Source organism: Phascolarctos cinereus, unplaced genomic scaffold, assembly GCF_003287225.1.
Source record: "Phascolarctos cinereus isolate Bilbo 61053 unplaced genomic scaffold, phaCin_HiC Scaffold_4;HRSCAF=312, whole genome shotgun sequence".
In the NCBI taxonomy this organism is placed as follows: domain Eukaryota; kingdom Metazoa; phylum Chordata; class Mammalia; order Diprotodontia; family Phascolarctidae; genus Phascolarctos; species Phascolarctos cinereus.
Window position 1 is genome coordinate 696442628 of NW_027555847.1, and position 20906 is coordinate 696463533.

General features: G+C 49.2%; 2 protein-coding genes across 5 annotated transcripts in view; both read right to left on the reverse strand.

Moving 5' to 3' along the window:
• Positions 1–14263, reverse strand: part of HIP1R (huntingtin interacting protein 1 related) — a 79691-nt gene extending 65428 nt beyond the window's left edge. For all 3 annotated transcript variants that reach the window (XM_020970211.2, XM_020970212.2, XM_020970210.2), the window contains exon 1: positions 14076–14263. In XM_020970211.2, the coding sequence (XP_020825870.1) occupies positions 14076–14168 (93 nt within the window). In that variant the 5' untranslated portion in view covers positions 14169–14263. The remainder of the gene's footprint in view (positions 1–14075) is intronic.
• Positions 14264–18273: 4010 nt separating this feature from the next.
• The window catches only part of CCDC62 (coiled-coil domain containing 62), a 58320-nt gene continuing 55687 nt past the window's right edge, over positions 18274–20906 (reverse strand). For both annotated transcript variants that reach the window (XM_020970172.2, XM_020970170.2), the window contains 2 exons: positions 20178–20267; positions 18274–19184 (listed from right to left, as the gene is read on the reverse strand). In XM_020970172.2, the coding sequence (XP_020825831.1) occupies positions 20202–20267 (66 nt within the window). In that variant the 3' untranslated portion in view covers positions 18274–19184; positions 20178–20201. The remainder of the gene's footprint in view (positions 19185–20177; positions 20268–20906) is intronic.

Genomic DNA, 20906 nt, shown 5'->3' on the forward strand with positions numbered 1-20906 from the left:
CAACTGCCATCCAAGCATCCTCAACAGCCCAGGATGGCTGGAAGGATGAATGGCCTTTGACCTGGTGAGGATTCCATAAGGTTAGGTGACTTATCCAAGGTCATGCTGGTGGTAAGGGGAAGAGGCAGAATTAGAACCCAGGTCCTCTGACTTCAGAGCCTCCCTCCTTTTTCTACTTAAACTCCACCCCACTTCCATTTCTATGATATATGGAGGTTTAGGCCCATCCAGGTGGTAGATAAATATTTTTATAAAATAAACCTATTTTGCTGATGAGGAATCTGAGACCCATAGAGGGGAAATGATTTACCCGGGGTCACAGGGCTTATTTGGGCTGCCTCCAGGGCTCGCTGGGAGCTGGACAAAGGAGTCAGTCTTCCCACGGTTCGGCCAGCCTGGAATGATTCCTGTGGAATGACGGATCACAGACAAACAGGGTGTCGGGCTGCTCAGCCTCATTCCTGAACCCAGGTGACATCACCGCCCGGCCTGGAGAGCCTACGAGCCGCTGCTTGAGTCATCGCCAGAGAAGCAGGCTCCTGGGAGTGTGAGGATTTGGTTTGTTTTAACCAGACAGATTCCACTTTCCTCCATAACCCCTTTCTCTAGCACATCGAAGGCAGCGAAGTGGCCCAAAAGAGAGAGTGCTAGGCCTGGAGTCAGGAAGACCGGAGTTCAAATTCAGCCCCAGATACTTTAGCTGCGTGACCCTGGACAAGTCACTTAACCTCAGTCTGCCTCATGTATAGGTTGTTATGAGGACCAAATGGGGTAATATTTGTAAATTATTTTACAAACCTGTAAGCACTATAGAAATGCTAGCTGCTATTATATTATTATTATTATTATTATCATTACATACTCCTTGGAAGGATTCTGGGGATCCAGGGAGCTTCTAAGGTATCAACAAGAATTTAACACCTTCCCATGAAGGGAGCTTCTCAATTAGATTGTAAGCTTCTTGAGGGCAGGGGCTGGTTTTTGTTTTGGGGTTTGGCTTTTTTTTTGCCCCTTTGTGTATCCCCAGCACAATATCTAGTACTCAGTAGGTGCTTAATAAATGCTAGCTGACTTGACAACCCCCTCCCCCATTGTTTGCATTTCTGGCCACTGGGGCCACGTGGGCCAAGGTCAATCCTTCTTCCTCCTAACGGCCTTGACAGGTCAAACACCCCATCCCCCAGAGCTGTCTGAAGGAACTCAACCCTTCTCTCTGTCCAGACTCTGACGCTGGCCTGCTGGGGTTCTCTGTCCTATGGGGGCCAAGACCAGACCTGATTCTCTCTCCAGAAGCTTAGCCAGTTTCAGATGAAAACAGTAACAGCAGCCCTGCGGTCCGAGGGTAGAGGCCTCAGGGCAGAGTCGGGGAAGGGAGCATCGCCAGGTTGGCGTGATGATTCCACAAGGGCCGCCTAGCATTTCTGCCAAGGAAGTCACATCCTGTCTTTCCCCCACACCTACCCAGGGGGCTTTCCCGCTTTGCATAGTTACCTCCCATGATGCTATGGGATAAGTGCTGCTACCAGCCCAGGGGTGGATCCTATTCTGGGGGTTCTGTCACCCAGGCCTTCCAGCATGGTGAGTGACAGTCACCCAGCTGGCTGCCTGGGCAGATCCTGGTGCTTCCAAGAGGAAGGGCACAACAGACCAGCCCTCCACCCTGGCTCCTGGGGCTGAGAGGGTGGCCATCCACCCATGCACACGGTATAGAGGAAACCTCTCCTTTGACACGCTCAGGGTTGGCATCAGGGCAGGGGTTAACCTTGTCCCTTCTCTCTTCCTATGAGGTCAGCCTTGGTTTGTCAAGACGTTTGGAGAGAGCCTGGGGCATGTTGGCCATCCACTGACAGCACCGGTCTGCCAAGATGTTTGGACAGGGCCTGGGGCATGCCGGCCACCCATTATCCATGATTTTGAGATCACGGAAGCAGAGCTGGAAAAGACCTCAGTGACCACTGAGGCCAACTCCATTTCACAGAAGGGGAAAACTGAGGCCCAGAGAAGTTATGTGATTTCTCCAAGGTAGTATCTGAACCCAGGCCCTGACTCCCCAACTAGAGTTCTTCCATCTGTACTCTGCTAGTGATGACGGGTGATCTTTCACTTCTCAATTTACTTGTCAGCATATTTAATTCCATACATGCCCCATCCCCACCCCTGAAGTAGAACGTAAACTCCTTGAGGGCAGGGAACGCTCTGTATCCTGAGGGCCCCTTTTTACTCCCCATGAGGATTTCTAAACTTGGGATCTGTGAGAGATTTCAGGGGGTCTGGAGGTTTGAAAGGGTTAAAAAAACTCCAGCGTCTTTATTTTCACTAAACTTTAACCGAAATGTAGCACTTCCTTCCATCACTAATGTCCGCAATAAGATGTGATTCTGAAAGGGTGGACGGGGGGCCCAGATTTCACTAGACAGGCTAAGAACCCTCGGAATGGGCTACAAAGGCTTGTCGATGCTCCCTTTCAGCTCATCGTTACAGTAACAGTAACAGCTAATGTTTATATAGAAGTTAGGTGGCACAGTGCACAGAGGGCCGGGCCTGCAGTCACGAAGACTCATCCTCCTGAGTTCAAATCTGGTCTCAGACACGTAACAACTGTGTGACCCTGGGCAAGTCACTTCACCCTGTTTGCCTCAGTTTCCTCATCTGTAAAGTGAGCTGGGGAAGGAAATGGCAACCCATTCTCGTAGCTTTGCCAAGATAACCCCAAATGGGTCATGGAGAGTCGGACACGCCAGAAGAAAGACTGAACGACAAAATGTTGAGGTTATTACATGCCAGGCGCTGTGCTGAGTGCTTTTACAATTATCTCATTTGAGCGTCACAACAACCCTGGGAGGCGGCTGTTATTATTATTCCCATTTTACAGATGAGGTAACTGAGGCAAATACAGGTTAAATGACTTGCTCAGGATCACAGAGCTAGTGTCTGAGGTAGGATTTGAACTCAGGTCTTCCTGACTCTAAGCTTGGCATGCTAAGCCGCTGCATCATCTGGTTGCCCATAATATGCACAGTGGAGGTCAGTATAACAGAGGGCTTTGCTTAATTAAAAATAAATAAATAAATAACTAAGACAGGGGAAGGGGGAAGGGGGAGATTAGCAAATCACCGTGGTTCACGTGGGGCACCCTGCTCCTCTTCGGGTCTGGCTGGCTGCCTGCCTTCCTTCCTCTCTCCCATTGTTTTCTAAGCCCTTCAGCTGAGTACCCATAAATGTTAGTTAATCTTTGACCAGATTTCTGCTCCAGCAGCCATCAGAGTGAAAGTGTGATTGGCAGAGCGAGTCAGACCAGTGAGCCACCAGGGCCCATCCCCACCATGCCAGGGGAAAGAGAGAACAATGACCCTAATCACTTCTGTGTGTATAACTGATGCTTTGTGGTCACAAAGAGATTCACAATGACCTGGGGAAGCAGGCAGGGAAGGGGGTACCCCCAGTGTGCAGATGAGAAGACCGAGGCGGGGAGACAGAGAGAGAAGAGAGAGCGAGCGAGAGAGAGCAGGAGAGAGAGAGAGAGAAAGGGAGAGGGAGAGAGGAGAGAGAGAGACAGAGAGAGAGAAGGGGAGAAAGAGAGAAAAGGGGAAAGAGAGAGAGAGGAGAGTAAGAGAGAGAGAAGAGAAAGAGAGAGTAAGAGAGAGAGAGAGCAGGAGAGAGCGAGCAGGGGAGACAGAGAAGGGGAGAGGGAGAGAGAAGGGGAGAAAGAGAGAAAAGAGGAGAGACAGACAGAGAGAGAGAGAGGGGAGAGAGGAGTGACTGAAGAACTCCCCCGAGGTCTCTCAGCTGGTTAGCTCCTCCAAGGGCTGGTTGGAGTAGGTGATACTGACGCAGCTTCCCTGTTTCTAGAGGACACAGTCTATCCGGGTGACAGAGTGGAAAAAGTGGAGGCTGATTTGAAGTCAGGGGACCTCGGCGGTCCAGATCACAGCTCTGACACTTGTTGCCTGTGTGAACTTGGCCAAACAACTGAAGAGCCCAGGATCGATGATTTATGAGGTGCTTCTAACCCCCTCATTCCAAAGATGAGCAAACTGTGCCCCAGGAGGTTAAAAAATGGCTCCAAACCTGCCCCCGGGCAGAAAGTGGCTGGGGGGGGGGAAATCTGAATACGAGTCAGGTGACTACACATCCTTTGCTCTTTTCACTGGGCTGTGGCATCCCTCTCTGGGTCTCAGTTTCCTCATCTGTAAAGTGAAAGCCCGACCTGGACGACAGCTAAGGTCCACATCTTCCCCTTAATCTTTGAGCCCTTTTCCTCAATTAGCAAGAAAGACAGCCAGGATCCAAGCTAAGGCCCCAGGGACTCCAAGTGTGGTGTTCTTTTCCTTACACTATTCCTGGTATACAGCAAGAATCTAATAAATGCTTGCTGACCAAGTACACTATCCCGTAACCAAAGGAATCTGCTAAAGCTCCTTCTGGAAGGAACAATCCTCTGAAGAATCAGATTATTCAGAAGCACCTGTGACAATAAGTTTGCTTTGTAGCGGACCCTTCCTCCCCCTCCTCCCCCAGCCCTCAGTCTCCTACCCACCACCCACCAGCCTAGTTTGGCTAGATCTGACGCAGAAGTCACAGAGCACATCCTGATGACTGTATTCCACAGGCCATCCCTGGGATTCTGACCCTGAGCGGTAGCCCTTTGCCAATACATACTTGTACATGACATGTACATCTCCCACCTCTGAGTCTTTGCATGGGCTGTCCCCATGGGACATGCCCTGCCTCCATACCTCTATGATTTAGAATCCTTCAAATTACTCAAATCCTTCATGACCTTTACCTTCTTTCAAAGCACCATTCAGGTGTCACATAAGGTTCTTTCTGATCTGCCCCAGTTGTTAGAGCTCATTCCCTTTAGAAACTACTTTGCATAAGCTTCTATTTCCTTATTTGTATACATGTGCTCTTTCCCCTGATAGAATATATGCTCCTTCAAAACAGAGACTATTTCCTTATTTGTATACATGTGCTCTTTCCCCTGATAGAATATATGCTCCTTCAAAACAGAGACTGTTTCTCTCTGTCTTTATATCCCTAGCACCTAGCATAGGGCCCAGCACACGGTTAGTGATTAATCCACTCTTGTTCAGTCGAATTGAATCCCATGGGGAAACTGAGGCCTGGATAAGCAAAGGCCCTCTGTCAGAGTTGGGGTCAGAAACAGGACCTGAGCCTGGAGTTTCTGAGGCTCCAACACATCCCTCCCAAATCCATCCCAGAGAGGGGAGAAGCTCCCTGCCTACGTGCACGCTGTCACCAAGGGGACTGGGAAGGACAGAGCAGAGCAGGTTTTCTGGGAACTCACCTGAGTCTTATATACACACAGATTAAACTCACCCCAGATAAACATACACACAGAGCTCAGCTTCATGTTCCACACCCAGACTGCAACCTTCATAAGCCCCAGCAACGGAGAGAGGGGGAGATGTGACTTCACAGCCCTCCCCCCACCCTGCCCCCATCTCCCTCCCTACCCCCCCACCCCCACAGCTGAAGACTGACCCCAAAGCTTCCTATTTCTGCAGCTTATCAGCATCAGAGATGGGCACATTGAAAAGGCTGCCCTCGCCAGAAACCCTATACCTCAACATTCCCCCCTCCTCCCAGCCCAATGTGGGCCCAAAAGTGCGGGGGGGGGGGGAGCCTGGAGAGCAGCTGAGTGTCTAATAATAATAACCCTCGAAATAGCACTTTAGGGTTTACCAAGCCCTTGGGCTCTCAGGAAACCAAGCTGGCTACCTGAAAACACCCTGCCAGGAGACAGAAGAAAATGGGCCGCCATAAAGGATTAGATCTTCTGTAAGGAAGGGAAAAACATCCCATGTCAATCAGTCAGTAAGCAGCGTGTGTGTGTGTGTGTGCGCGCGCGCGTGTGGCTGGATAGACAGACAGATGGATGGATGGACAGACTGACAGATAGATGAACAGATGCGCCTACAAGCAGATGGATAGATGTACAGACAGGTAGATGGCGAGACACATGGACGGACAGACAGATGGATAGATGGGCTGACAAGCAGATGGACAGATGGATGGATGGACAGACATGTTCTCTATTGAATGATGTATACAGACATTCAGCTTCTTCCCAGCAATTCAATCTGGAAGCAAGTTCATTTGATATTCCTGGGAGTAATCCCATTAAATATTAACCACTTACAAAGCCTCATTCCCACAGCCTTCATCCATCCATGGTGGAAAGTTTAAAATGAAGGACAGATTCCATGCCCAGCCAAGACATCACTGGGGAAGGGGGTGGGGCTTCTGCTTAGCTCTGCAGGGGGACGGAAGCTTTGGAAGAAAAATGATATGCAAGCAACTGTCTCATCCCTTCAGTTCCCAAGAGGGGCCTAATCAGGGGAAAAAAAGCCAAGCCACCCCCCCCAGCCCCCACCCCCTGGCTCCTTGTCACCAGACTGGCCGTCTAAGGCGATCTCATTTCATGGATCTTGCTCATCTCACCCCAACTCCATTTGAGGGAGACGTTGATGCTTTAAGATATTGCTGGAGCAAGATCGAGGTGACCTGGCTTCAATTCCATCTCCTCAACTTGGCAACTAAACCCTTTTATCCACGGCAGAGTGGAAAGACTCAGACTTGGAAGCAGGACAACATGCGTTCTATTCAAAGCCCTAGCCGTGTGACCCTGGGCAAGTCACTTAGCCTTCCTAGGCCTCAGTTTGCTAGTCTGTAAAATGAGGATAATATTTTTAGTGCCCATCTCACAGGGTTGTGGTGGCTTATACTCAAGGACACACACTGGAGCTGGATCAGTGGGTCGTTCCGGGCAGACGAGTGATCGGGTGAGGGGAGGGCAGGGACTCGGCCCACGTGGTGGATATTTCCCGTACTTGACTACCTGTACCTCGTCATCTTCGAGCATTGCCCGGATCCCCAAGAAGTTAGGAACCAGCCCAGATCCACAAAACCAACAGACATCAGAGGCAGGACTGGAACCCAGCTCTTAGTGAGTGCTTGTAGTCTGACTGGTTCCTGATTCCTCAGCTGCATTCACGACACCATGCACGTTATTATCATTTATTAGTCTTCGAAAGATACTTGTGTGAATCTTACTGGAGATCAAATGAATGAAAACAACCTTCTGACATCCCCCCACCCCGAGCCAATGAAAGGCTTCCTCTGCTTCTTCCAAATATTTACTGAGTCCCAACCCTTAAAAAAAAAGGAAGCGAGAAAAATCTAATAAGGCAGAGAAGCCATGCATCCAAATAAAGAACACATAAGCTAGTATATGAAAATCTGGCCCTGGACAAGTCCTTCGACCTCAAAGCCTTAAGCAACACCCCAAGACCTCGATGGGTGGATGTTTCTGTGTTTTGTTTTTGCCTTTCTTTGTATCCCCAGCCCTTAGCAGAGCCAGGCACACAGTCAGGGTTTAATAAGTAAGTGCTCGTGGACTTGACCTATTAAGTTCCACTCTCTAATTGCCTCCAAAGCTCGGCCCAAGCCTCTTTCTCTTCTGCATGAGGCCTTTCCTGATCCCTCCCCCCCAGCAATTTGTGTCTCCCCAGCCAAAAAATATTTATATTGTATTTAAGTATTGATATGTATTGATGGTGCAAAATTATGTATTTGTTTATACACTCATATGTTGTCTTCCCCAGTAGAAAGTAAATTTTCAGAGGGCAGTCGCTTTTATTTTCATCTGTCCCCAGCGCCTAGCACACAGTAGGTACTTTACAAATGCCTGTGGATGGATAGGTTCAAGGTAGGCTGCCACCTGTGCCGACAATGGGCTCACTGACATCACAGCTCTTTGACCTAAGGGCACCAGAAATAACATCTCTCCAGGGTTTTGAAGCTGGCAGAGACCTTTCAGAGCACGATCTCACCAGGGCCTCACAAAAACACTGGCTGGACCCAGAGGCACCCCAGGGGGCGTTAACCTCTGTCCCTTCACTATCATACACCAAGAGTCCAGAGAACACCTGGGTCCTGAATCCACCTTTGACCCGCTGCCTCAACGACAGTCGGCATTCACTCGGCGCTGGAACACTGGCACGGCGTCCGACACAGAGAGCCTGGAACTGCAAAGCAATTTTCTGCCCTAGTCTGACCCTCCAGACCACCCTTTTGTGAACTATGCTCTGTTTTACAGATGGGGAAACTGAGGCCCAGAGGGAAGGTGACTTGTCCATGGTGTCAAACCAACTCAAAGGTGTCAGAGGTGTTCATCTACTCTGCGTTACACACACATACACACCTACTTACTAAATGTTGTCCTCCTTGTTTGGGGATTTTTCTTGTATCCCCAGCACCCAGACACACTGAGTAATCCCTTAACCAATGTTTGTTGATTGACTGATTCTTGCAGAGGTGGGGAGGGGGCGAAGGGCGTAGAAGAATATTACAGAGGTTTTGCTGAACTTTTTTTTCTCCTACTTGGTTATTATCTTTATTACCAGGCATGGTTCCCCAGGGGAGGAGAAAGAGAAAAGATCTATTGAGAAATGAAGGTGTCATCAATTAAACATTTTTGTAAAAGAAGAAGGCCAGACAAATACTGGGGGAGGTGATGGCCAGAGGATCCCTTGAGTTTGGGAGTTCTAGGCTACAGTGGGGGCTAAAGCAACCAGTTGTCCACACTGAGCCCCGCACCAATATGGCGACCTCTGGGAGCAGGGGACGAAGGGATGAAGCAACCTAGGTCAGAAAAATGGAGCAGGTTAAAGTTTCTGGGCCAATTAATATAACAATCAGCTCATGAGTGGCTGCTGAATTTCCAGCCTAAGTAAGACAAAAAGACCCACTTTTTTTTTTTCCTTTTTGGCTAGGCAAGGGGGTTGAGTGACTTGCCCAGGGTCACACAGCTAGTGTCATGTGTATGAGGCCGGATTTGAACTCAGGTCCTCCTGAATCCAGGCCTGGTTCTCTATCCACGGTGCCACCTAGCTGCCCCCAGAAAGACCCACTCTCAAAAAAAAAAAAAAGTCAAAAGTAGGATTTGAACTGAGAACCATGGTCCTGACTCCAGGTCCAGGGCTCTATTCACTGAGCCACACTGCTCCTCCCAGAAATGGTGAGTCCTATGGAACTTCCCTGCCTGATTTACATTCTGTCCAAACAATAAACACTTCGGCGGGTGTCTCCTGTAACTTACCACTCTGGTACCTCTAAAAGGGCTAGAATTCAAAAACCACATTCAGTTTTTCTGAATTGGACGCCAGGGCCAAGAACGTGAAGGACACTGTAGGGTAATGATGGTAATCATGGTGATAAATTAATAATCTGCAGGGCTATTTCTGGGCAGATGATTCTCAGTGCTCATCAGGTGGGGGCCTGCGGTGGCCCAAGCTTTACAACTAAGTTGTTACCGTGTATTGCATGACAGAGGAGGTGGCCCCACTGCATTTTTCTCATTTCAAAGTGAAAATGGGGGTGCAGGTTGCCTGTAGGGACTTGATTCTAATAGTCCAAGAAGTCAGAGACTAGCTCTCTGTAAACATGGACGACGGGGAAACAACTTGCTGATGGGCGGTCTCACTTGTCCACCAGTGTCTCTGACGCAGGGGACATTTCAGCCTCAATTAAGTAGGAGTGTTGGTCAGTCATGTCCAACTTTGGGGTTTTCTTGGCAGAGATACGGGAGTGGTTTGCCATTTCCTTCTCCAGCTCATCTGACAGATGAGGAAACTGAGGCAAACAGGGGTAAGTGACTTGCCCAGGGTCACACAGCTAGGAAGTGTCTGAGGCCACTTCTGAACTCAGGTCTTCCTGACTCCAGTCCTGATGAGAAGGGACAGTAGCCTTAATGGGTGACTTCAGTTCTCAGTCAGTATTTATTAATACGTACTATGTGCCAGGCACTGGGCTAGACAACCGAGATACAAAACTGGACAACACGGCCTGTCCTTAGGAGCTTACATTCTACTTTGGGATTTTGAGGGGGACGGGATGGGATACGTGCACAGAGGGCTGGCAGTGACAGCGCTTTTCACACAGTAGGTGCTGAACGACTGTTCATTCCCTTCCCTCCCTTCTGGAGTCGGAGGACCTGGCTTTGACTCCCACCAAGTATGTTTACCACCTGGATGACTTCACTTAACCTCTCTGGGCCTCAGTTTCCTCATCTGTAAAATGAAAAGCTTAGATCAAGTGGCTTTGGAGGACCCTTTACAGCCTGGGGGAAATAAAGAGAATGTCTATACGGGCTCATCGGATGGTGCTGAGATCAAGGCACCTCAGAGGTCACCTAGTTCCATATCACATATGACAAAGCTGAAATCCAAAGCAACTCAAGTATGCCAACGTAAAAATAAAGTCGTTTTTTCAGGGGATGGAGGAGGGGCAACAGAAGAGGCTGAGATCAGGAGAGCCTTCGCTGGTGCTGAGCCTCCAGGAGAGTTGGGCGACTTCAAAGTTGAGAGGGGTGGGCATTCCAGGCCTGGAGGTGCACCAGCTGAGCTAACGCTTCAGAGGACGTCAAACAAAAGGGGACAGGACAATGCTAGGCATTGATGCTAGGTTGGAGGACCGGAGGCCCCAGGCTCTAATTCTGGCTTTGGCAGTCACTGAGCAAGCCCCTATCTAGCTCTGGGCCTCAGTTTCCTTCTCTGTAAAATGAGGGGGCTGGGAACTAGATGATATCTGAGGTCCCCTTGAGCTCAGGCTCTCCCAGGCCATCACCTACAAATATATATGTCGTCTCCCCTGATAGAACGTGATGACCTCCCTCCCCCCCCTCCCCCACAGGACAAGGAGGGGTATCTTCAGTGTCCAGCCCAGTGCTGGGCCCCAAAGCCAGGAAGACCTGGGTTGACTCACCCTAGCCGTGTGATCCTGGGCTCTAGGCACTACCTGCATCAGTAGAGGGAATTACCTCCCCTAGGAGACTCTAAACCAGTGTCCTCACAATCCTGGCCTGGTCCCTCTCAAGGGTCTGGCAATGTGAATAAACAGAAGGCATTTACTAAGATTTTATCATATGCAAAGCACTGTGGTAAGTCCTGGGAATAATCCCTGCTCTCAAAGGGCCCACATTCTAACAGAGGAGATGGCCCACATAGGCCTACTGCCTGGTACATAGTAGGCCAATAACAAAGACTGGTTAATTGAATGATTCTGTATCTATAGGGCTTAACAGAACACCCAGCATACAGTAGACACTTAATAAATGCTTGTTCATTGACTGGTCCTAGTATTCATGACAAGATTCTCATAAAGGTCCTCCAACATTTAACTGCTTAAATAAACACAGGCTTCAGAACTCTCCGGGCCTGTTGGGCTCTGGAGCTGAAGAAGGAGCCTGGGGACGCCTGTGTGGGGCCGGAAGTGTTTGTGAGGAGCAGGTATTTAATAAGAGGGTGTACACATGTTTGTATTTGGGCCAGAGCTCAGGCAAACAAGTCTGACCACATACATACAACTTTTCACCTTGGCACTGACGAGATAATAGGCCTCTCTGGTGAGCTCCAGTCCAGAGGAAAGGAAACAAGGAGTTTCCGCTAAGGAAATATGGTCCTACCGTAAGAATCAAAGACTTGGGGATGGGAGGGGGAGATGGGGAGAGAGATCCCCGTCATTCCTTGTGACCCAGCCTGGAAAAGAGGCTCCAGCTTCTCCTTCCACATACAAAAGACTAAGACGGCTAACCCCTCAACACCACGGACAAATGCAATTGAGAAGGCAAGAGAGGCAGTGAGATGCCAAGGATAGAGCAGGCACGCAGGCCTCCGTTCCAAACTGCCCTCATGCTCCCTACAAGCAAGTCCTCTTTTGGGCCTCAGCTTCCTCATTTGTAAAATGGGCATAATCATCCCTCCCTGTCCCACCTGCCTTCCATGGGGTGCTGACAATCTCAAGGCTAAAAGGGGTGTTGAGAGGCCTCTGAGTCCTGAGAATCTCCTCCGTTATATCCCTAACTTGGGAGGCCATCTAGCCTTTGCTGGAAGGCCTCCAACAAAACTGCTCCACCTCCCTCCCGAAGGCCGCCCGGCCTACTTTGGGACAGTTCTTATTGTCAGGAAGTTTTTCCTGACATTGAGTCTAAACTGGCAACTTCCACCCATTCAGTGCTGCCAGTCCTGCTCTTTGGGGCCCACTGGGACGGCTGTAACCCCCCCCTCCACAACACAACCTGTCCTATCACTGTCAAAGGAGCTGGCCCCCACCCCACAAAAGGGGTGCCTCCAGGCAAGCCCCTTCACTTCTCTGGGCCTCAATCTCCTCAAACGGAGGCTTGGAACAGAGGGTAGCTGAGGTCTCTAACCAGCTCTGCCTCTAATCCTAAAACCCACAACCCTGCTGCACCTCAGTTTCTTTTCTATAAAATGAAAAGACTGGATTAGATGGGATCTCTTCCAGATCCAGGTCTGGAAGTCTATGAGGCAAGGGGTCAGCAGAGGACTGCCAGCCAAATTAAACCATCCTGGATGCTCTTGGACAACCCAACCTCCCTTCCCAGGTACATGTGGGGAAGGAAGTCACACTGTTTGAGGGCTCTAATGAAATCATGCATGCAAAACCCTTTGTAAATTTTAAAGCACTATGTAAATGTCAGCTACTATTACAGAACAGATAAACCTGTAGCCCAGAAGGCTGGAATCCCTGTGGACCGAGCACCTGGGCTGGCTCTCCTTGGGAGGGGGCCGAGCAGGAGTGCCCTCACCTTTGTCTCCCCTGGCTGCCAGGGCCTCTGTCATCTGTCATGAGGTGGCAAAGCCCCAGCTGGGCTTCCGTGTTTACTTAAGCCAAGAAAACCTTCTCTGGACATTCCTTTTTCGGGAATGGGCTTTGGGCTAGGGGAGGAAGAGTAAGGGCCCAGAGATACAGCAGGGAGTGACTGGGTGACCCGCCCTACCCCACCCCCAAACCTAGCAGGCACCTTTTTCAATCTCCAGACCCCTGGAAAGGGGCAAATACTTCTAGACTGCCCTCATTTGCAGACAAGTGTGCCCCCCCACCCCGCTGTCCCCTTGCCCCCACTCTAGACTTTGTCTCACAAATACAGGGGCCCCTGAACAAAAAGGTGCCCACAAATACACCGAAATGCCTGGAGAGTGCTAAGAATTTACACATGAACACATACTGAGACCCACATACAGACATACACACACAATGAGATGTTTGGATAGGAAGACATTTACACATGGGCATGGACACACACACATACACACACTCAAAGTGACACATACACACAAAGATACAAAGATAAAAATGTTCGTATGGGTCGCCGTACATTTATGGAAGGAAACACACACCGAGAACCATTCACAGCCACAAACACACAGATGTCCAGACAGGTTTACACATTCACACATGGCCACCCATCCATGCGGAGAGCTTCATCTATGAGCTCAGACACGGAGAGATTCTCCATACGTTTATCGAAGGAGACAAACACTGGGGGTCACACACAAACTCGTCCACTTTGATATCGGCGCGCGCGCGCACACACACACACACACACACACACACATATCCGTGGGAAACCACACACAAGAGAGATGACATCAGTCACATGGACCCACTAGCATGGTGAAATCCCCGCGTGTTGAAAGGGAGGCACGGGGTGGGGAGTGCCAGACGGGGGTCGGAAGGCCAGGTTTGGAGAGCTGGCTCCAGCACTTACTTCCCAGCTGCCAGACCCCTCGGACAAGTCCCTTCCCGCTCTGGGCCTCAGTTTCCTGCTCTGTAAAAGGAGAATGCCGGCCTAGCTGAGGTCTCTCTAAGGTCCTCCCGGCGCTAGAACCCACGATGCTGTCCAGGTACAAGGCGGGCGCCCCCCGGGCCAGGGGGGACACCCAAGCCTGCGGGGCCAGCGCAGGGGAGGGGAGCGGAGCCCGGACGCGCCGGGCACCCCCGGCCTCCCAATGAGGAGGGGGCGGCGGGCGCCCCCCCGCCCGCGCGAGGGAGGGGCCCCGGGGCTCGGCGCTCCCCCGACCCCGCTCCCCCTGCGCCGCGCACTGCGCCCGGGGGGCGCTGCCGTGCCCGGGCGCGCGGGGCTACCGTGCCCAGGGTGCGCTGCCGTGCCCGGGGCGCCCGAAGCGCACGGGGCTGCGCGGCGCTGCCCGCGCTCTCGGCGCTCCCGCCCCGGCCCCTAGCCTTGCCTGCGTCTTGTCGAACTGCTCCCGCTCCGCCTCCAGGCTGTGGCCCGGCCTGCGGCTCAGCACCCGCGCCGGCACGTTCTTGATCGTGTTCATCCTCGCCGCCCGCGAGCTCCGGGAGCGCCTAGCCGACCCGGAACGACCCGTCTGCTCCGGCCCCGGCGCCCAGCGCGACTGAGCCAGCGCGTCACCCGCACGGCCACGCCTCCCCAGGCCCCGCCCCGGGCCCGCCCCCTCGCGGTGCCGCCCCTCCCCTGAGCATCATCAGCACCACTCCTCCTTCCCGGGCTCCACAAGGAAGGGCTGGCCGGCCCCCACACCTGACCAAGAGCTCCGCCCACTCCCGCCTCCATCAATCAACCTCTCCCCCTCCTCAGACCTCCCATCCTTCCCCGCCCCCCACCCGTCATCCTCTGAGTCTAGGGCCACCCCTTGACCCTTGGACCTCAGCCAGACGCCTTCCCATCTTCCTTGCTCCATCCGTGCTCCTCAGGTCTCCTCAGAGTAGATCCCCTAGCTTCCTAGTTCCCTGAGATCGAGGTCATCCATCTCTCCGTTCGTCTCCTCCTTCTCCAAAGGTCACAGAACTTCAGTTCCTACCATGGCTCATTCCTGCACCTGGCCCCTCCCTTCCGCATCTCATTTCTCATGCATCTTCCACTTCCCGCTGGTCATCCGTTTACAAATGACCTCGCATCTCCCCAATCCTTAAACAAAGGCGTTCCGTAATCTTTCGAGCCCATCTGTCCCCTCTTTTCCTCGTTCCTCCTTCACCCCACAGACAAGCCCACCCACAGCACTGTTGTTCAGTCATTCAGTCGTGTCTGCCTCTCCAGACCTGTGGACCATAATGTCCATGGGGTTTTCTTGGCAACGGCTTGCCATTCCCTTCTCCAGCGGCACTAGCCATATTCCAAACCAGGGGGCTTGTTTTCTTCCACCTTCCTTAGACCTCTCATCTCCAATCAGTTATGAGGTCCTGCCAATCTCGCCTCCCCAACCTCTCTTGAATCTGACCCGTCCGACACTCCCTTCGATTTGACCCTAGTCCAGAGGCAACATAAGACGGCTGGTAGAAAAGCTGCTGACTTTGAAGCCAGGAAGACCTTCGGGTTCGAGTCCTGCCTCTGATGTCTGTGATCTTGGGCAAATCTGCTGCAGGCAACTCTCTAAGGCTAGAAGTTGCAGGGAAGGTGGGGGCATGCATTCATAGACAGGGATTTCCTCATCTGGGAGTTTCCAACAAAATCGAGGTCCAGGTTTTTATGAAGCTAGTACATTTAGTCATGACCATGGCCTTATTTAACAGTAATATCCTCCTTCTAGGTGGGCAGCTGGATAGCACAGTGGATAGAGTTCCAGGTCTGGAGTCCGGAAGACCTGAGTTCAAATGTGACTTCAGACACTTCCTAGCTGTGTGACCCTGGGCAAGTCACTTAACCCTGTTTACCTCAGTTTTCTCATCTGTAAGATAAGCTAGAGAAAGAAATGGCAAACCACTCTAGTATCTCTGCCAAGAAAACCTCATATGGGGTCACAAAGAGTCAGAGATGACTGAACAACCACAAAAAAGGCCTTCCTACTTTCACATTCCCCCCACCCCCCAACCCCAACTTTATTCCACTGGCAAAATAATCTTTCTCACTCATAGTCCTGGTCATGGAACCACAGATTTCACAGGCCACCCTGTCCAACCTGTACCTGATGGAGCATCCCCTCCACCACATCCCAGCTCTAGGGAAAGGAAGCCCACCCCTCCAAAGGGGCGCCCATTATATTTCTGGACAGTTCCCCTGATTATGACAACGTCTACCCACCCTTTAGAGTCCACCTCAAACGTCACTGCCTCCTCGTGCCCATCCTGCTCAAACATCACCGTTTATTTTGTAATTCTCTAATGGTTTTATGTAGTATTGTGCAGTATATCTCAGCTAAGGGGTGAGCTGCTTGAGAGCAGGGTTGGTCATCTTTAAATTTTTTATCACTCGATGCTCCACCTCACCACCACGCACAGTACCCCGTACACAGTAGTTGCTTAATAAGTGTTTGTTATAAGGTTATTATAATTTCCCTCTCCCCTGTGCCAGGCAAGAAATGCAGCTATCCCCATGGGGTGCAGTAGGGTCACTGGATTTCAAGTCTGAGGACTCAGGTTCAAATCCTGGCTCTTCCACTTATTACCTGTATTTACCTCCTTGGGCCTCAGTTTACTCATCTGCAGAATGACTAGATGGCCTCTTATATTTATCTGTGCATATGTGACTATCTTAACCCCAACCCACTCCTCAGTAGAAAGGGACCATGTATTTTTTTTAGATCTTTGTATTCCTATTTCCCAGTATGGTGTATTTTATACATTAACATTTGTTGAAATGAAATAAAATAATTGGTCTGGCTGGTGCATTAGCTGGTACAGGACATACACCCTCCTGGGAGCATGCTTAACCAAGGACCGGGAAAGTGTGAGCATCTTTGAGACTGATCTAAGCACCCTCCGATGGCCGGGTGCTGGGTCTCCCATATCCAAAGGTCACTTTGGCTTTCAGCCTTCCCTCTTCAGTTGCTGTCTTGATGCACCCAGTCTCTGAATATGCTCTGTTTACTCTGCTCCCCATCCCACAAGATGATTCTGCTAAAGGCCTGGAATAAAGAACCTGCTCCCAGTGGATTCTGAAAAACTCGCCAAGCAAACAGCAGGAGGACTGCAAAACGACCCCTGCAAGACCCTGATGATGGGAATGGACATTCAGAGGCATGTGCTTTGGGGGGAGGAAGAAGGAGGGGTGAGCAGGGAGAGGAATTCTGGAGAACAGCTGAGCCCCAGCAGCTGATGGGCCTCAAGCTGAGGTCCCTAACAGCTCAGGGTCTACCTCACCTTTTCATTTGCCATCTGCCGCCCAGACTTTTCCGGCCCTAAGCAGAAGTGCTTGTAATCTGGAGGCAAAAACTATTTTTGGCTCTTATGTATCATAGGCTTTGATTTCCCTTTTAAAAAAAAAGTCTTTCAATTTCTGTTAAAAAAAAGTCTTTTCATAAATTCTAAGATTATCCTTAGAAGAGACTCTCATTCAGCAGCTGAGATGATTCCTGGCTGACAAATAACTGAACAAATAAAGTGGTAACCCTCTCTCATAGCTGCAGGTTGTCAATGACGTGAATGTATGTTAAAATATGGTTTTAAAACACAACTTTGGGGCCATTTTTATAGTATGAGGGTACCAGCCTTTGAACAGGAACTGCCCCCTAGACAAAACCTGAAAATAAAGGGAAGTAGGTTGCTCATAGGTTGTTCCTAGATAGGTGGTGGGTAAAGGAGTTGTTGAAGTCATCTTATTGTGCATTCAAAGGCATCACTAGGACACCATCACATGGGATACTTGGTCATCTCATGCTGGAGGGTCCATGCTAAGCGTTTGCAAAAAGGCAACCATGAAAAGAATTGCAGCTGATGTTCCAATATCGCCTGTAGATGATGTGAGAAACTTACAATTTCTCCTATTTGAACTGCATGGGAGTACATACGCAGTGCTAAGAAGGGGTCTAGAATTTGTAATCGTACGATCTAGAAAAGAACTCCAGTCTCCAATCTCCCACCCTCACAAAGACTAGTCCTATTAAAACCTGGTTCCCCCAGAGTTTCAAACCCAGCAAATCAGCAGTGTTCACTCCTCATTAGGCAAGCTGGTAAGGAGAATGTCTGTTGGAATCCAGCCTCCCCCAGGACATGTTAGGTTTCCTAACTTGGCAGCCTTTTTATTTGGAATCAAACTATAACTTTTCAGTTTCACCCTGTCCAAATATAAAGTATGCATTTATAAAGAACATAAGTAAACCCCACCCCATTTCTGCTTTCAGTACCCTAATTAGATAGGCCAAAAGGGGTGGGCCCTGTAGACTCATGAAAATCAAACGACATAACATGGAAACTTTTTTTTTTTAACAAAGACAAACTTAGGTGAGCACAATGGAAAGCTGTCTCTTTTATGTGGGTAGGGCATTAAAAAATAAATCCCCACATTCCTAAGCAAAGCTGCCCGGCCAGGCCTTTTCTTAATAATGGAATTTAAGCGATGGGCTGTTCCTAGTTTGGAAAGGGAGTGGGAGGGCCTAGGGCCACCACCTTCTTCTCACCTCCCTTGCATGGGTCTACCCGCCAGCCTCCCTAATTCCACTCCAATACTATGACCAAGAAGAGACTGTAGAAAGGTCATTCTCTTTATTGTCAAAAATATTTTCATTGAATGCTGCCGTTGTTTCTCTTCGATGAGACAGATACACATGGCATATTTTTAAAAAATAAAATGACTTTACAAGTTAAATACGGTACTGTTCTCATTCCTTGGAGGTGAAAAAATTAAAATACCACACATAACACTTGATCTTCTAGTGAGCTTTTGGTATACAAGGGGCCCCAGACCAGAGGAGGGGAACTGCTCAGCTCCTTTTTTTGTTTTTTGGTTTTTTTTTTGGTGGGGGCTAAAGGACGTCAGGAAGTACTTTCCAGTTAAAAACACTTTGCACATTATTTCATGTCTATTTACATCACAAAGTTCAGAGCCAAAACAACAAAATAATAAGAGAATGCCATTTCTTAGGCATTTATAAATTGACCCTGGTAACAGATCAGTAAAAAATGAAAATGCATACACAACTAAGAAAAAATAGTTCAGACAATTCATCAAAAGGGTGGAGAATTCTGCCCAATTTATCACCCATTGGTGAGGCTCTCACTTTGATGTTCACGCTTACCCATGGCTTCTCCAACATTTAGCGGGAGGGCATCTTTACACACGAGTCATGTTTTTCTCAGCACAATACCAAGCTTGGTTCCACAAATATATATCTCTATATATAAGGCTTGGCATCTAGATATGTAAATGCATAAATATATATATATATATATATATATATATATATATATATAATCTGACATTTGGAAACTACTAACTTGACAACATTTCAAAATGCAGGTGTTAAGAAATGGTCTTTTAGCTTCTGGGGCCTTTGGGCATTAGCTGTTTTTTCCTTATGAAGAATTATAATCTTCTTTCAAAGTAAGTATTATGCAAGGATGTCTGCTTCCTTCCTTCCAAATAGACAAGAAATCTGCTTCTGTCGGGGAGGAGGAGGGAAGATACACATATTTAACAAGATCAGTAAAAAGAGAATAGTGATGTCTAATTCCCCACTGTCTCTGAAATGTAGCTCTGCCTCCTGACACAGGCAAAGACAATCAGGGGTGTGTGAAAGCCCTCCAAGTCCCCTTGGTTGCAGAAGAGAGGGCAGCTTTGTAGGAACCTCCTGCCTGCCACCTCCAGGAAGTGGAGCTGGGCTCTTCTCTCCTCTCCTAAATGCATACACATCAGAACTGTACTATCATACAAGGGATTTTTAAGAATTGAAAAATCGCTGACACCAAAAATCAATGATTTGTTAGCTATATCTCAAGTGCTTGTGCTGACTTTCAGAACCTTCAAAAACCTCTGAACAAACTAGCCCATTTGAAATTGGACTCCAGAGAAACTCTCTAGAGGACCATTCAGGGGGAAAAAATTGGCCTGAGCGGAAGGAATCAAGGCAGAAACTTCAGCTGTTGCAGGGAAGGGTCCAAAGCTTATGACCATGCTTTATTAGTCCTGTAACGACATACGAAAGGCCTCTTTACATTAAAGGGGAGTTCTGAAGAGGCTATCTGTAAACCACTGATTTTGAAAGATGCTGATATTCAATCATATTAGAAAATGTCTAGGACTTAATGGAGTGCCTACTTTGTTCAAGGCAGTGCATTGGTATGGCTTGGGGATCCAGGTTCTGGTCCTAGCTGTGACCTTGAGCAGATTATTCTGGCTCTCTGGGTCCTAGTGTCCTCTTCTGTAAACCAAGGAGGCTGGGCTAGGTAACCTCCAGAGTGTGTTTCTTATCTAACACTCTGTGATTAGGAATCACAGCCACACTTACTTAGTCCCTGAAATGTGGAAGGGACCTGTTGGCAGGTAAAGGTGAGGTGAAAGAGAAGGGGCACAAACAAAGTCTGACCTTGACCTTTCATTATCAGTGTCCTGAAGCTGCTTAGGAAATGTCACAAGATAAGCAGAGGTGACTTACCCATGATCGCCTGGAACACTGCCCTCAAGAGGTGTTTTCTTCAATCACTGGCAGTGGCACTCTGTGAGCTGTCAGTTCGGAGAGGTCTGCCTACAAAAGAACCCTTCAGTCAGTACTCTGGATGGACACAGGAAAGCAACCAAATTAATCAACCACCAAGCATTTCTTATTAAGCACCTACTATGTCCCAGATCTGGTGCTGGGCACTAGAGGGAGATCACCCCTGCTCTCAAGAAGCATACGTTCTACTAAAAAGAAAGGCAGGTAATTGCCTTAGTGAAGGGACCAATAAGGGGAAATTTTTTACCATGGATCTGACTCTCACGAACAAGGAAAGACTGGCTCCTAGGACGTGAACGATGGGAATATCTGGAGGAAGAGACTAGAGTCTGCGGTAAGGAAGGAGAGGAGAGCTGGGCATAGTCTGACACACCCCCTAGATTGCACCTACTAGAATCAGAACCCAGAAGGTTCAGAAAAAGGACAGGAATGAAGTACAAGAACTAAATCCTTTAGAGGAAGTCAGCCCAGCAGGGAATGGAAACTCCCAAGAACCAAATTCTGAAGATACAGATGTAAATAATTCCCACAAGAGGGGGGAAATGGGAGTTGTCTAAAGACACTGCAAGTGGATGAAAAGGGAACTCGCCAAACTCACTTTAAGAAGAGACATACAGAAAATGGAAGCAGAAGTGGATCAAAAGGATGTGGACTGCACAGAATGAACTC